Below are 17,319 nucleotides of genomic sequence, written 5' to 3' on the forward strand. Positions count from 1 at the left end.
TAATTTAGCTTTCTTTTAACGGTTACAGGTGTGGGACGCTGGAAAAAATAATTTTTTTAATGATTACTTTTGATTATAATCCCTCACTCTGTTTTTCATGAAGGCTGAACATGAAAATAGTCTCCTACACCTATCTCCTGCATTAGCTTCTGATAGAAAACAGACAGTGAAACTCTAGGATTAGAAAATCCTGACAGATCTACGTCACACTGTCACTTAACGCTCATGGACTCACCCATCTTGACTCACGACGGGGAAGGCTGCTGTTGGTTTAGAGTCCAGGAAACGGCAGAGAACGTCTTGACTAGCAGAAGCTAATTGTTAGCGTTAGCAACTCCACCACACAGCAAAACTCCTTCAGACTTGTTTTATTTGTGGAAGCACAATCAGTGGTAGAGTTGTGTTACTGTTAGCCAATCAGAGGTGAGATGTCAGAATATCAGGAAGACTCCAAATCCTGCTGTCTGAAGCTACTTTCTCCTTCTGGACTTTGGTTCCCCAGACTTACTGGAGACCAATGCAAATACATTGATTTAACGAGTAAAACACATTAAACTTTGTTAAGCATATCTTTTCCTTTGTTTATCTTTTTTCCCCCATACAGTTCAACTTTAATCTAAAGCGGTTTTGTCTTCTTTATTGTCCTCAGTGGCACTAAGCCCCCCCCCCCCACACACACACACACGCACGCGCGCGCGCGCACACACAAAAATGTCCCAGCCTGTAGAGGCACGCTGAGATCTGACAGGAAACACCTTCTGACAAGGACCGAGTTCATTCACCTTTTATATCTGGAGAGGAGGGGTCGGTGGTCTGGAAGGCGGGCTGAGCGGTGCAGAAGGAGATTCATCCACATGTCAGGACCTGAGAGCGCACGGTCAGAGCGCGCAGACGCTCGGAGAGGTGCTGCTGTCTGCGTCTGTACTTTAAAACTCGCCCCGTCCTCCAGAGAAACCGATCTGTCTTTGAAGAGCATGAACCCGGCGGTCCGAAAGACGGATTTCACCTGAACCCACCGAGGAAGCAGGAAAAGAAGCAGCATGGAGACGTTTACCATCCATGACATGCTCATCAACTCCACCGAACTGAACAAGATTTTGTGCAGTATTGGAGTCAAGAATATTTCAGATTGTGACAGCGAACAGGGCCCGCCGCCCGAACCGAAAGGTAAAGTGAGTTTCATCAGCCTACATCTGGATTTAAAAGAAAGGATTCATATTTTGAACGTGTCACTTTTATTTCAGCTCCCTCCGTGTGAAAGCGCCCCAGCTTGTGCCAAACGGGCGCTTGCTTTGGGCATTTCTCTTGCGTAAGTGCGCATTACGCGCACGGCTCGGGTTCCGCGCGCGCTGGGTCCTGCACGGCCGAGTGAACACGCAGCGCACACCGAATGTAGAGCACTAAAGAGTTCACTTAGTGCGTTTCTGAGGGGTCAGAACCCAACAGGCGGGAGGAAATCAGAGTAATCTTCATAAAAACGCACAGGAGGAGACCATCCGCTGTTGCACACGAGTCACAACCTCATACATATTAGTGATGTGCGCTCAGGGATATAAATACAGCTCAGGCTGGGATGTGCTCTGCGTCAGAGGACGAGATGTGAGTCAAAATAGCTCACAGGTCTAATTAGAGGAATACCATGATGACCGTGTGTGTGTGTGTGTGTGTGTGTGTGTGTGTGTGTGTGTGTGTGTGTGTGTGTGTGTGTGTGTGTGTGTGTGTGTGTGTGTGTCCTCCTGTCAGACATCAACCAGACCGTCCGGATCATCCTCTACAGCCTCATCTTCCTCCTGAGCGTCCTGGGTAACAGCCTCATCATCGCCGTCCTGGTGAGGAACAAGCGCATGAGGACCGTCACCAACCTGTTCCTGTTGTCCCTGGCCGTCAGCGACCTCATGGTCTCCCTGGTGTGCATCCCCTTCACCCTCATCCCCAACCTCATGAAGGACTTCATCTTTGGCATCAGCATATGCAAGCTGGTCATGTACTTCATGGGTAAGTTGGGTGATTGGTGCTCCAAAGATGTGATGCCAGAAATAAGAGTTTGCCCAAATCCTCGCCTAAAGCTGAGCACAACCTGACCCATCTCCCCGTTTCTATGGAGATTTATCATTTTTTGTCATGGTAATCACGTTACACGTCAGACGGCGGCTAATTGGAGGCATCTGAGGCACAAGGTTCATTTCCCTCTGTGTTCAGATGCTCCTGGAGGCCTAATGAGCTCCAGCTCAAATCAGTCCTGGTCAAGAAGGGAGCTTTTTGTGGAAGCGGCACAAAATTAAATTTTTGCAGCCACTAAGTTGCAGGGTTTCTATTCTGGGTTGTTCGTTTCTTGACCCGCGAAAGTCACATTAAGGAAAAGAAGTGTCCGTGTTCCCCAAAGGCTAAAAATAAAGCAAGTTAAAGTCATCTAACATGCATGAGAAAACCACCACTTTCTAGTAGCCATTTTTTATCTGTCAGATAAGCTCTTAGAACAACCTCAGTTCAGAGAAGTTTGGAGATTTGTGACATGCTAACAGCTAGTTACAATCCAGTCATTAACAAAGCATCATAAAAGATTTCAGTTGTTCACAGAGGTTAACACACTTCACCAATATTTCACATCTCCAGGTTGCTCAAGCAAATTAAATGTACAATTACAACCACTTAGTGCTAAAGTAGTTAGCTCCATAGCTAATATCTACTGCAGAAAATCACATGTGGCAAATAACTTTAGCTTAAAATGCCATAAAAGAGTTTGAGATTAGTTATTTTTTAACAGCGGAAATGATTTCTGTCTCCTTCACAAACTAGCCATTAGCTTATCAATCCAATCAAAACTAATCTCAGTTGCTCTAAACTGAAGTTGCTCAACAAGTTCTCTGCAGCAGGCAAGACTGTTCTTGATGCTTCCATGGAAACACGCTTGAATCAAGTGACCTGCATGGAATTCTAGTTTGGAATTAGCTGTACGGACGCCTCCATCTGCTTCATCCAGTAACAATTCACAAGAGTTGAAGCAAAGAATTATTCATCCATCCATTTTCAGCTGCTTATCTGGAGTCGGGTCGCGGGGGCAGTAGCCTAAGCAGAGAGGCCCAGACTTCCCTCTCCCCAGCCACTTGGGCCAGCTCCTCCAGGGGAATCCCAAGGCGTTCCCTGGCCAGGTGAGACATAGTCCCTCCAACGTGTCCTGGGTCTACCTTTAGGTCTCCTCCCTGTTGAACGTGCCCGGAAAACGTCACCAGGGAGGCTTCCGCAGGAGGCATCCTGACCAGATGCCCGAGCCACCTCAACTGGCTCCTCTCGATGTGGAGGAGCAGCACATCTACTCCGAGCCCCTCCCGGATGACTGAGCTGCTCACACTCTAAGGGACAGCCCAGCCACCCTGCAGAGAAAACTCATTTCGATCACGAGCTTTGGGTAGTGACCGAAATGAGTTTTCTCCACAGGGTGTCTTGGCTCTCCCATAGGTGAGGGTAGGAACGTAGATCGACCGGTAAATCGAGAGCTTCACCTTCTGACTCAGCTCTCTCTTCACCACGACAGACCGGTACAACGCCCGCATCACTGCAGATGCAGCACCAATCCACCTATCGACCTCACGCTCCATCTTACCCTCACTCGTGAACAAGACCCCGAGATACTTAAACTCCTCCACTTGGGACAGGACCTCATCCCTGACCCGGAGAAGGCTTTCTACCCTTTTCCGACTCAAGTCTAGTTTTAGAATCATTTACATCTAATTCAGTTTCATGGTTTTCTTCAAATTATTGTCAATTATAAGTGCAAATATGTTCATGCTTATGTTTATTTATTTGGCAGACGCTTTTATCCAAAGCGACTTACAATTTATAACCTGGTAGTAGTAGTGTTAGCTATAACCCAAAATTAATCTATTTTGACCACGGTCCTGCCCACACTACCCGTTAGCTTGTCAGTCCAGTCACAGTTCAAACTGAGGTTGTTCCCAATCTGTCTTTAAAAGAACATATTTAGAGGAGGCATATCTGAAAATAACTGGGTGCACAACAAACAAGAAAAACAAAACAGACCCAGTCTGAGTGCCGTTCGTGAGTCAACAGGGACACTTCAAATCTAATCAGTGTCCAAGCTGGGAAAGACAAACACGCCAGATGTAAAAATTATTCACCACCATTAGCTATCCTACATTATATTGCAGGGTTAGTATGAGAAGAAACTCTCAGAGGTACATATCTGCCAGTTTTAGACACTAGACCAGGCAGAGGACTTAAACCTTCATGAAACATTCTTCTCCAGACTTTGTCTTCTCAGGTAAACCGTCCATACCCGTGACACGTCTAGCGCTTGATGCATTTGAACTCTGTGTGTTAGTCTGTAGCATAAAGGGAATAAACACATGCTTATCGTCTCTAAGCCTAAACAAACAGGAGCAGAGGAACAGGGTAAAAAATCCAATGAAACAAAAAGTGTTGGAGGTGTTAAAATATCAGAGCTGGTTGGACTTTTGCTCCATACGCTTCTTTTTACTGCTCGTTTGAAAATTATAACCTTATTATATCATAACCTTTATACAAGTGGGCGTATTTGACCATGTATAAACACTTTAAGTCTTGATTAAACCAAAACATTTTTTTAAAATAAGAAAAAAATTTAAGTTACATCTTTTCAGGTGTGTCAGTGAGTTACTAATGACAGTATCACTGTTTGTATATTATAGGGTGACCATACGTCCTCTCTCTGTCCGTGTGTGTGTGTGTGTGTCCGGTTTTTCATCCAGGAGCAGGGATCGAGTTATGGGGGCTAGATATCTTTCAGGGAAAGATCCAGTTTCTGCCGGTATCACAATATTTATGGACTCTCAGCGTAGCGGGGATGCTGTTGAGCGCGCTGATCGTTGGTGCGCCCGCTGCGTCCGGCGCACGATGCTTTCTCAAGGTGGTGCAACAAAACATTATTATTAACACATGATCGTTCATATCTGTTTAAATCCTCTGGTACTCTGTCTTTTAATTGTTCCTTACGCGCGCCGCTCATCGTGTGCTGCGGTGATTTCACCTCACTGACGCAGCATCGAAACGTGCACTCCGCTTTGCGGTCAGGAGATCCCTTTGATCTGCTCAAAAGTAAAGGTTGGCTTATGCTTGACGCGTCCGCAAGGTTCGCACGGCTCTGCGCGGCAAACTTGCGTCATTTTAACAACCACGCCCCTCCACCACACCTCCGCACGGCCTAAACTTTCCGCACCGCGCACCTAGGAAATTTTCTAACCACACGGACGGTCGAACGCAGAAAAACATGGCAGACCGGCAAGAACTAGTACGGCAGAGGTTCGTAAATACAGACATTTGTATGATTCAGCTCTCAGAGATCGCCGTGATCAACATGTTGTTAATAATTCTTGGAGAGAAATAGCTCGCACTGTCGGAAAAGACGAGGACGCTGTTAAAAAATGCTGGAATGCCATGTTGTAAACAACAGTAATTTCTACTTCTACTATGGTGTAGTGTTGGATGCATGCCGTAGAGCTCCATGCTGCCCCCTACAGTTTGGGAGAATATTGGCTCACCGCAAAGACAAGCCGCATGAACCATAAAGCTTGGTTTATGCTTGACGCATTTACTTTCCGCTTGGTGATGAGGCTCGCGGACGGAACGCGCTTTACAACTTGCAGCGTTTATGGTTCATAGACATCATTGACATGATCTAATATTGTCCGATGAAAAACACAACTGTCGGACACGCCGTCTCATCTGCTTCTTTTCTAAACTCACACAAATCTGTCAGCAACAAAACCGTCTGAAAGCCTCTATTTGTGGATTCTCTGACAGTTTCCATGGAGTCCGTGACAAACCTTTTTATTTTCATTGACCCTATCGTCTGACCTCACAGCTGAAACAAGCATCCTTAATAATCTGTGCACAGGAAGCGTACCTATGCTGTAGTAAAACAAAAGGTATAATAATTTATTATTAATAAAACCTTATTGCAACACTAAAGCAGCAGAAAAATGATATTTTGCAATAAATATGCAAAAATATTTACATATGAATTGTTTTAGAGCCCTTTTATTGGCAAAATCTGATATTAATTTTCGCTCTTTACCTGGGAAAAAAATGAGTCCCAGCGTGGTTTGTGTGGCGTTGCCCTAGTGTGACATCATCGGTAGGCACAGATCTCCTGTCCTCTTTTTTGGAAATGGAAATATGGTCACCCTAGGATATTATTATCTTAGTGTCACAATAAAGTTTTGCTCCTATTGCCCCAAATGAATGAATTATCTAAAAATATATAATTCATTGCTAGAGCTGAAGGGTTAATAATAACTTTTCTGCCTCTTTAGGTGAGGATGATTTGTTACCATGGTGACCCTAATAAGCCACCCTCAGTAGTTTTAACATTTTTTTATATGGATTTCACTTTATAGTTTCCGAATAAAAGTATTTTGCTTTGTTATTATTGTTTATTTAACGTTTCCATTTGATCCAATCATTCCACATCTTCCATAAAAATAGCTCCTAATGAGATGAGCCAGAGCATTCAGGGACGTGGAGCTTTCCCTAATTCGTCTGTGATTCAGATAAATACTTCTGGTTATCCCAAACAGAACCATCAGCTCTGACCAATAACAAGGTGCAGTCAGTACAAATGATGTGTTGAAAATAATATTTCATTTTCATCCAATTACAACCCCAGAAGGCCATCCTCACTTCCTGTTTTCCTATTCAGCTGCACACGGAGATTAGTGCAATGTCTTTTGGGGATTACTTGGTCATTTATCCACGTTTCTGTGCTGCTTGGTCATTCTTCTTGTATTCTGCACCGTAAAGATATAAACGTATTTATATGACTTGTTATTGCTAAGGAAGGTGCTCACAGTGATCAGACAGTACAGGATGGGCTCTGTTGCTGCTCAGCACTTAAATCTGGTAAAACATTAATGTGCTTTGTCATCAAAAACATTACAGCAGACATGTTGAGAGGATGTCTGGGAGCTACCGAAGATTAACGATCAATAAAATAAGATTAATAACACAATTTTGTCTTTAGCTATAAAAGAGGAGGCAGCAGGGGCGGACTTAGCAGTTTTGGGGCCCAAGGCAAACAAAGGCATGGGGCCCTCTGCAGCTGTTGTCCCGAATCTTTTTTTTTATCCTTATTTAGAAAACAGCACGAACAGTGACTTCTTGTTTTTCATTTGCAGCAGTAACATTAACCTGACTTTCATAATTATTATTTCATATTAATTATTGCTGTAAAGAAATCCGTAACATTTGGCATTGTTGCTACAAACCTTTTTCATCTTCCTGCTGCTTGTAATCTTCAGAACTCTTTGGACAGCTTCACTTCATTATTTCCACATTTATTTAACTCCTTATTTTTTCAGGTGTTTTAAAAACTTGGACATTAACACTATTTTTAACCCCAACCCTAATAATTTTCTGGAAGTTAAAGGCCAAGGTGAATATTACCACAATGTTTAATAATGTGGGCGACGTTAAGTGCTCGCCCCGTAATCGGAAGGTTGCAGGTTCGAGCCCCACTCAGTCTGTCGCTGTGTCCTTGGGCAAGACACTTAACCCACGTTGCCCGCTGGTGGTGGTCGGAGGGACCGGTGGCGCCAATGCTCGGCAGCCTCGCCTCTGTCAGCGCGCCCCAGGGCAGCTGTGGCTACATTGTAGCTCATCCCCACCAGTGTATGAATGTGTGTGTGAATGGGTGAATGACTGATTGTGTTGTAAAGCGCCTTGGGGGGTTCCAGGACTCTAGAAAGTGCTATATAAAATACAGGCCATTTACCATATTAAGCTACAAAACTAGATAAGGTTAGCTTAGCACAACCAAGTGTGAAATGTGTCCTTTAAATCCATCTTCTTGTGTGTATGCTAAGCTAATTAGCTTTTGGAAATAGCTTCAGGCAAATGCACTCAGAAATTAAATGTTGGTAACACTTTAAAATATGGGTCCCTTTGTTAACATTACTTAGTGCATTATTAAGCATTAATAATCTGTTAAATAAAGTATTAACAACTGCTTAACCATATAATTTAATGCATTACTAAGCAGAACCCCCCAGCCCTTTGTTCAAACCTGAAGGACACTTAATAGTTACAAATAACAGTAATGTTAATAAGGGGACCCTTTGTTGAATAATGCTTAAGAATGCACTAAGTAACGGTAATAACAGACCCTTTGTTTATTAATGCTTAATAATGCACTATGTAACGTAATAAACGGACCCTTTGTTTATTAATGCTTAATAATGCACTGAGTAATGTCAATAAAGGGACTTGTAATGTAAAGTGTTATCAAAGGTTTTGTATCTTTACTCTAGCCTGGCAAGCCAGACTAAATAAATGTATTATTTAGTCTGGCAACGCTCCATTGACGGCTCTCGGTTGTGGGGGGCGGGTTCTACCGCTGTCTTTCAAATGATCTCCGCATGCTGCTGGACAATGAATGTGACATACTCACTGCAACAGCTATCGGTAAATGAGGCGGTGCGCAGTTGAAGAAGGAGAAAACACATCATTTTTTCTAAAAAAAAACCCCACTTAAATACATCTATCTGCTCCTGATTCTAATGAAGCCCAAGTTCTAATAGTCCAAAATTGATGTAAAAGCTGTTTCAAATGAGCTGTCGCCATCTTGTTTCACTCTGTTGCATCTTCCCACCCACCAGGCATATAGAGTGCCCTGATTGGCCCACAAAGCGGATAAAGCTCTGTGATTTGTTCACTAAGCAGATAGAGCACTATGATTGGCCCACCATTATGGCCCAATCACAGCTCTTTGTGTGTTTGAAACCCCTCTAGAGAGCTGTGATTGGCCAGCCAGAATGCTGTTAGGGGCTGCAGAGGTTCCAGTGGAGCGTTCCTAGACCAAGCTTTGCAAAGCAAGAATTTGGTCTAGTTCACTAGGCTATCTTTACCCTATAAACCCCCAGGTCACTAAGGATCAAGACATATTTACAAACAACTCCTTAATTTTCAAAAAATAAAGTTTTATATGTTGTATGAATACAGTCTGAATGCCAATTGTCCAAATTAGTGGAAAATAATCAGTAAGATGCTACCAAATGTCATTAATGAGGTAAGAGGTATATTCTACATCGGTGGCGCTAACTGCTAACACAGGTAGGAACAGTAATACCAAAAACTAATTGGACTTAGTTGGGGCAACTAACTCTTTATTATGTTTAGAGATCAAACCTCATGTTCTCACAAGTTAAGGTGAAGTTGTTCTTGTCCTTGTAGGTGTCTCAGTGAGTGTTTCCACCTTCAACCTGGTGGCCATCTCTCTGGAGCGCTACAGCGCCATATGCAACCCATTGACTTCCAGGGCATGGCAGACAAAATCCCACGCTGCTAAGGTCATCACTGCCACATGGGTGGCATCCTTAATCCTGATGCTGCCGTACCCCATCTCCAGCACCCTGAAGTCCTTCACCCGCCTCGACAACAGCACAGGACACATGTGCCGCCTGATGTGGCCCAACAGTGTCATCCAACAGTCCTGGTGAGCAGACAAGTTGACTGAGGACAGCTGTAGCTCAGATAGATTGAGACATGTCAGCAGCAGGAACAGGTAGACTCAGGTGGTCATGTTATTGATTTTCTCACCCCACTGGAGCAGGTTTGAGACAGTCACCGGGAAACGCTAGCAACACTCAGATGTGATCCTTTAAAAACACACGGCTTAAAAGATGGTGGATCTGGGTTTTTTGGTTTTTTTTTTTGAGTGACTTTAAAACAGATTAGCTTGTAGTTACTCACAAAGCAGTTCATCTGGTATTCATTTCCATCCACCTTCAAAATGTCTCCATTAGGTATGTGTCTCTGCTGCTGCTCCTCTTCCTGATCCCAGGCATCGTCATGATGATGGCCTATGGGCTCATCTCGTTGGAGCTCTATCGAGGAATCAAGTTTGAGCTGTCCAGCAGGAAATCTAGCCGAGGTATGCAAATTATACTTAAACTTTAACCATAGCAGGTCATAGTACACTTTACTTGGTAAAGATGATTTTTCTGGCAAACTTTAAACTTTACTACTATATACATATATATATATATATATATATATATATATATATATATATATATATATATATATATATACATATGTATATATATATATATATATATATATATATATATATATATATATATATATATATATATATATATATATATATATATATATATATATACCCTAGTTTCTAATCTAGTAATGTAGTGAATTACAGAATTAGTTTAGGGAAAACCTCAAAGTTTAGTTATTAATACAATTTAAACAGATTTATTACCTAAACAGTTCCACATGCTAATAAAAACGGAGTTGGGAGGTTGTTCGTTTAGCACAGTTGGTCAGTAAGACAGACTAATGGGCCTTCCCCACTGGCATCGGCTCCACACTGCCCGGATAGCCCCAGCCGGTCCCAGCCTGGCCCGGTTGATTCCACACATCCTTGCTTATGCAAAGAAAGCAGTCAGAGATGCCGTAAGCCCACGTGGGTTGATTCTACCCACTAATCGGAGGCGTGAATTTTAGACGGCCTATCAGTCAGCAGTGGGTGTGTTGGTCCTTGTCAGCCTGAAGCAGACCACCTCGGGAAGAGGGTTGAAAAACGTCCGGTTGCACCCTGAAAAAGGACAGGCTATGCTGATGTGGAAAGTCCCTATGCTATCCAGACCACGCAGAACCGAGGCTAGTGGGAAAGGCCTATAAAATGGCAAGAACAACAAGAAAGTCAAGTGGATTTTGCCTTTTGTAGCCCTCTAATAGATGTGGCTTCAATGTTGAGTTCAGTCTGCTACATTTACATGTCGGAATGAATCCAGAAATTTAAGGCTAATCAACCCCTAGATGTCTAGAACACTGTAAAATCACAGATATACCAGTCTTGGTCCTACTGTGTGTGGTGTGAGGCCACAAAGGACAGACAACACACCATAGACGAACATTTCCAGGTCAGATGGAAATCCTTGGAAAACCTCTTAAGACCAAATGCAACTGCAGAGTAAACAAATTTGGCGAATAAGGAGAATTTAAATCTTTCACTTCAGGCAGTGCATTTCTGTCACCTTGCTTTCTGGTTTCCATCACGTCACATTCAAAAGGTGTTCAAGACAATCTAACATGTTGAATGTCTCAGATTTGTGATTGGAGCAGTCCCGACATCCTTCCAAACAGACCAGAGCACTCCTAGCACACCTCACACTGCAGGAATATCTGATAAGATTAACTTTGGAGCCATTTCGGCAACGGAGGGTCTCCTTAAGAGAAGGACTAGATGAAACTCATAAATATCTCACCATGTGAGCCCAAAATGTTCAAGAGACCTTTCGACACACAAAAAATGTCCTTTGGGTACTTTTAGGAAAATACTCATCCACTGAAGTCTCTTTTTAAAACCTTCTTCTGTTACAGAAAGACAGCCGAGCACCGGCAGCATCAAGCCAGGCGACAGCGATGGCTGCTACTTACAGCCATCTAAAAGGAAGAGCGTAACCTTGGGTGCAGGTATCAGTCCCAACTCCACCAGCACATTCTTGGTGGGTCGTGTGTGCAGCAACAGCTCTACATCCAACCTAATGGCCAAGAAGCGCGTCATCCGCATGCTCTTGGTCATCGTCTTCCTCTTCTTCCTGTGCTGGACTCCAGTCTACGTGGTCAATGCATGGCAGGCCTTCGACCCACGCTCGGCCTACCGCTTGACGGGTGCCCCCATCTCCTTCATCCACCTGTTGTCCTACATCTCAGCCTGCGTCAACCCCATCATTTACTGCTTCATGAACAAGCGCTTCCGTCAGGGCATGCTGGCCACCTTCACCTGCTGCCAGTGCACCAAGAGGGGCCTCGGTAGGAGCAGCAGCTCGGGGAGGTCAGCTGGGACCAGGATGACTAGAGGAGACAAGGCCCAATCAAAAACAGGGACAAAGAGTCCTGAGCATAATGGCCATACTCCTCCAAGTGGTGCCAGCACACAATTTACATACACCGGCATCCGTGGATCAGCCTGGAGCGAGCGGACGTAACCTGGACCTGTAGGCGTAGCGTTTGGATACATCAGGAGAACATTTTGTAAAGCCCCCACGGTGCTTAAAGGACATGTTTACTTCCAGTTCTGGTTTTTATCTCTATAACATAACAGGGGTAGATAAGGGAAGGACTTCTGAACATTCAGTGCTCTCACAGCAGAGCTGGCCCAGGCCAGGCCCCACCCATGGTCCTAGCGGGCCACCATCCAGCAAGTTTTATTTGTTCCTCAGCTCCAAAACACCTGAATCAATGATTGAGTTAAGCCTGATTCATGCTTCTCCGTCAGCTCCAACAGAGAGAAACACGCACGCATGGATGGAGACATTTTGCTCTCATACTTCTCAGTCTCCTGGAGAGTGTTGCAAAGCAATTCCCCGGCAGGACAACAGAGGGCGTAACGCTGTTCTGTGGTAACCTGTCATGTATCGGTCCAAGATAGTGTTTTTATATTGTGTTTTTTTGTAAATAAGAGACTTTTTAACACGGACAAATTTGTCTCTCATCCTCCTCCACCTCTCCATGCGCTCGCCACCTCTAAACCCTCGTTTCCTGTCATTTCCGTCCACAAATAAAACGCTTGCCGCGCATCTTTTCACTCCTCCAGTCACGGGGGAATGAAACGTTCATGTTTTTAGTTTTTTCACGAGGTATTCTTCAAGCTTCTCCGTGTCTGCCACTAGTTATTCTCGGCTCTCTTTTAGTTTTAGAGGGCGCAATAGCAGCGACGACAGCGGTGCCCTGACCAATCACACGCTTGCGTTCTCCGTCTCGACGGACGGATGTTTAGAAAAGAGAGCTGGACACCGTACGTCCTTGCGGGGCTCTCCAGCAGGCCCGCAAGGACGGATAATGGCGTTGCGTGTCTCCGCACTGACGCAGACGCATGAATCTGGCTTTACCTGTTCAGCAGGTCCTCAAGCACTACAGAAGCTCATTAATCACACTCTTATTAAAATAAAGCACAGTAGGCAGGGACACTACTAAAACATGCTGGATAGAGGCCCTCGAGGACCAGGGCTGGAAACCCATGCTCTATAGGTTACCCTATACCAGGAGCACTCAATTCCGGGCCTGGAGGGCCGGTGTCCATCATGTTTTAGCGGTTTCTCTCCTCCAGCACACTAGATTCAGTGGTTGAATCACCTGTGCAGCAGCTCACCAGGCTCTGCAGAAGCCTGGTAATCACCTCCTGACTGAACTCAGGAGTGTTGGAGCAGGGTAAAAACTAAAATGTGCTGGATACCGGCCCTCGAGGCCTGGAATTGAATAGCCCGGCCCTATTCCATTAGAAGATACACCAGCGGTGACATTTTAAATGATTAATACATCAAGACAAATCCTCTTTGTTACAAATTAAGGAGTTCCAGACCGAGCTTGGTGATGGGCCCTGTTGAATGACCTGACATTCGGTCTACGGGCCAACTTGGCAAAGACTTTAAAAACATTCCAAATACTTAACGACACCTACTGGCCAAAAATGGGAGTCTTATTTACATCATCACACCAGGCGCTTCTAATTTTGGTAAACTCCCACGTCTTTCCTAGCAAACATCTGCCTCTCTGATAATCTCCCCGCGGTAGCTTCAGATCTCCAACCTCGTGTCCTTGGCCCCCTGCGCCAACGCAACATCAGAACATTTGGTGGGAATTGTCGCACCTGCCGCTCCTCGTCAAACGGTGGACTCCTGCCATCACCTAGGTGATACTTACCATTAAATTTGAAAGCATCAATGTAGCAACGTACTCCTGTTTTCTTTGTGTTTCCGTGCAATGTTAATGTCAGTGATGCGCTGTATTTTTAGCCAGTTTTGGTGTAAAATCTCAATGTTCTTAGTGGTATTGTGTACTTTAGGGGACATGAGTGAATGTTAAGTCGAGCCAAGCTCTGGGAAACCCATTTACTCACAACCAGACTCAATGCCGACCCAGGGCAGACACTCTATGCTTTTAACGGGTCTCTTAAAAAAAGGACTGAAAGGACAGAGGGGCTCTACACAGGGACGTCTCACCCTGCAGAAACATGCTTTATGTAAGAAAGGGAAGTCCGGGTCACTCGTTTGAACCTTTTTCAACAACCAAATAAAAAAAAGTGCAAAAATGCTTCTGCTTGGATTAAAAACACACAACAGTCGGTTTTATATCACTTTTTTAATTCTCGTTTTCACGCCAGTATTGCAACCTTTTGTGGGTTTTTTCTTTTTTTTAAAAAGACATACAGGTTTGAGCATGATCTGGAGCTGCAATATGTACAAAAACAAACTAATGGATGTTATAAAAAATAAACATCCCCTTTGTTTCGACTTTATTGCTAAAAGAGTTACAAACGGCACAGGTTTCTACCATCAGCAACCATCTGAGCACTGAGTAAACTACCACAATGACACCTCTGCTGACCATTTACTAGAATAATACAGATAGAGTGAAAGAGAGCGGAAATACGTGAAAGAGGGATGGTGGAGAGATGACAAAAAGAGGTGTTTAAACTGTAGCCAAGCTAAGCACAGACAGGACTTGTGTTCAAAGGAAATCTCCCAAAATACAACAAAAGGAGCGATACAAGAGAAAGGTGTGAGGAAAGTAGAAAGATTAGCGCTCTGTAGTGCAAACAGCCAAATAGTCTTCAGAAGTAAGGCTGAGTGCGACAGAGGAAGGGCTCTACACCCCTTTTTTTGTTTAAAGCTGCCTCTCACTCTGCCCCGTTTCACTTAGCAGTGCATGAAAACTACATTAGAAAAGACATTTGGCATATTAGAGGATACATACATTGTTCAGAGCTCATTAAAATAAAACACATACACACAAGAACAGCTGCTTTTTGGAAGTGTATAAAACAGACAGACTCACACAGAGAGGGGAGGGAACGGTTGGGTTAGGGATGGTGTGATCCGTTCTGAAGAAAGGCGTGTAACGTAAAACTCGACAGACTCCGCTCTGCAAAACCAGCTCCGATTGTCGAGGCGGCATGTTTAGGTGGACGAAGCGCGCGTCGCCGCTTTTGTTAGTTTGAGCGACAAAGCTGCACGGTTTGGACTCACGGGGAAGGAGGAGATGACAACCAAGAAGAAGCCAGGGGTGGTTGGCTGAAAAGAGGCAACACGTAAAAGCCATAAATATCCCAGCTGGAAGAGGAAGAATCAGACAGATTTGATGTTTTTTTCTGTTTTTGTTTTTTAAGAAGACGTAGAAGAGTTACAAATCGACAGCGAGCGCCTTCCTGCAGAGTAAAGGGTTCAGGCTCAGCGTGAAGCTTTCATTTCTGACGCCACAACTGCTGCTGCAGCACCGTTTAAGTCCTCGTTTAACCCGGGACTGGAAGGAAGCGGCCTCTTTAGGAAACAACGTCAACAAAAAGCTAAACTCACAAATCAACCGAGGCAGCACAGGCGATAAAGCACTTCTCTTTTGTTTCGTTTTCTCAACATAAGACAAGGGGAAAAGTGTAACAATAATTTAAAAAAATATTACAATATAAAACATTTTACATTAATGACGAACAAGCGGGGAAGAACTTTTCTTTTTCTTACACATGAAGTGAATCCTTTTGTTTTTATTTCAAGGTGTAACAAAAATCTGAAATTACGAGCAGACATTCACTTCAGTTTTTGTTTATCCCCCCAAAAAAGGTTTACTACAGTCGTACTGCAAGGTTAAGAATCACAGGTATTACCTTTGAATGAACCAGTTTAGCTGATATTTGGATCCCGGTGGAAGACGCTAAAATCTTTTTATTTATTAAAAAAAAAAAAAATTATGGAGTGAGTCTGACTCAAATATTCCATTACGGTGACAGAGAGATGAACACACAGGTTAAGTATTTGCTGGCTGGTGAACTAGTGCTCAGGCAGACGAAAAGAGAAAGAAAAACAATGAAATGACCTGTACAATATTGCTGTTGTCTGGAAATGCACATTTTCGACCATTTAATAGTAGAAGAAGAATAAGAAGGCCTTTTTGCTCCAAAAGGAGGCGCAGTAGAAAGAAGGCTAGAAGAGAGCTTGTTTTGTACCAACTGTGAATGAGTGAACATTTAAATAAAGCAAAATATGTTGCTTTGTACACCAAAACTAACGAAGGCTAGGAGTTCCTCCAGAAGGCTGCTTTACTTGGAGAGGAAATGAAAAAAGGTGGAGCTGCAGCAATGAGCTCAAGTAGCTAGGCTGTAGTTTGACGTTAGCTAGACATTGGCTAGGCATTAGCTAGGCGGTAGCTTGATGTTAGCTAGGCATTAGCTACGCAAAAGTAAGAAGTTGGCTAGGCAGTAGCTTGATGTTAACCAGGCATTAGTTAGGTGGTAGCTTGACGTTAGCTAGACATTGGCTAGGCGGTAGCTTGATGTTAGCTAGGCATTAGCTAAAAAATAGCTAGATGTTAGCTAGGTATTAGCTAGATGTTGGATAGGCAGTAGCTTGATGTTAGCCAGGTGGTAGCTTGACGTTAGCTAGACATTGGCTAGGCGGTAGCTTGATGTTAGCTAGGCATTAGCCAGGTGGTAGCTTGACGTTAGCTAGACATTGGCTAGGCAGTAGCTTGATGTTAGCTAGGCATTAGCTACACAATAGCTAGATGTTAGCTAGGTATTAGCTAGATGTTGGTTAGGCAGTAGCTTGATGTTAGCTAGGCGGTTAGCTTGTGCTATGCACAGGTTTTTCCATCATGAGTAAACAGCATGTAAGAACTTTTTTTATTTCTTGTACATGAAGATATTCAGTAAGGCCACATCAAATTGAAAAGTGTCCATTTTTTCTTTCCTTTTTGGGAGAACCAGCAGAGCGAGACTGGAAGACGCCACGCTTGGTGCACTTGGATGTATTTTAGAACTATTTAATGAGCAACAGCATAAGATATGTGACTCGTTTAGCTGTGTGAGAATATACAGCACTAAGGCTAACCTTTGACGTCTACGCATATTACGAGTTTGAAACCATGATATATGTTTTTGTTGTTGTTTATCCCCACGTAGGTGTTGCTATGGCTCCGTGTGAGATGCACTGATATTTTCCAGGAGACATAGCGCGCGTAAGAGTATTGCAGGCAAGGCAGAGGCGTTGCTTAAAGCTTTTTCTTTTTAAAGACTTCATAAAAACCAATGTTAAAAAAACAGGCCCTCTGAGGTTCCCCCCCCCCCAGTTAAAAAAAAAAAAGCAAAACAACAAAAACAAGAACCTTTGCTTGTGTAAATAAACAACCCAGACTTCAGATTGACCCCAAAACAGATAAGAGTATCAAAACAAACAAAGCAGGCATTTGTAGAAAGGTCACATTAGAAGTTTGGAGTTGGACATCGAACGGGGAGGGGAATAAAGCCCAAGCTCA

General features: G+C 43.7%; 1 protein-coding gene across 1 annotated transcript; it reads left to right on the forward strand.

Annotated features, from left to right (window-relative positions):
• The first annotated feature begins 826 nt into the window (after window positions 1-826).
• Window positions 827-12,232, forward strand: cckar (cholecystokinin A receptor). Its single transcript, XM_015946846.3, has 5 exons — window positions 827-1,167; window positions 1,744-1,995; window positions 9,223-9,484; window positions 9,795-9,922; window positions 11,395-12,232. The coding sequence occupies exons 1-5, from the start codon at window positions 1,041-1,043 to the stop codon at window positions 12,000-12,002; spliced, it is 1,377 nt and encodes a 458-aa protein (XP_015802332.3). The 5' UTR covers window positions 827-1,040; the 3' UTR covers window positions 12,003-12,232.
• The last annotated feature ends 5,087 nt before the right edge of the window (window positions 12,233-17,319 follow it).

This window comes from Nothobranchius furzeri, chromosome 2 (genome assembly GCF_043380555.1).
Source record: "Nothobranchius furzeri strain GRZ-AD chromosome 2, NfurGRZ-RIMD1, whole genome shotgun sequence".
Classification (NCBI taxonomy): domain Eukaryota; kingdom Metazoa; phylum Chordata; class Actinopteri; order Cyprinodontiformes; family Nothobranchiidae; genus Nothobranchius; species Nothobranchius furzeri.

Coding starts and splice junctions, on each gene's coding strand:
- cckar (XM_015946846.3), top strand. CDS start 1,041: ATGGAGACGTTTACCATCCATGACATGCTCATCAACTCCACCGAACTG. Junction 1,168..1,743: donor CCCGCCGCCCGAACCGAAAG/GTAAAGTGAGTT, acceptor TCCTCCTGTCAG/ACATCAACCAGACCGTCCGG. Junction 9,485..9,794: donor AGTGTCATCCAACAGTCCTG/GTGAGCAGACAA, acceptor TGTCTCCATTAG/GTATGTGTCTCTGCTGCTGC.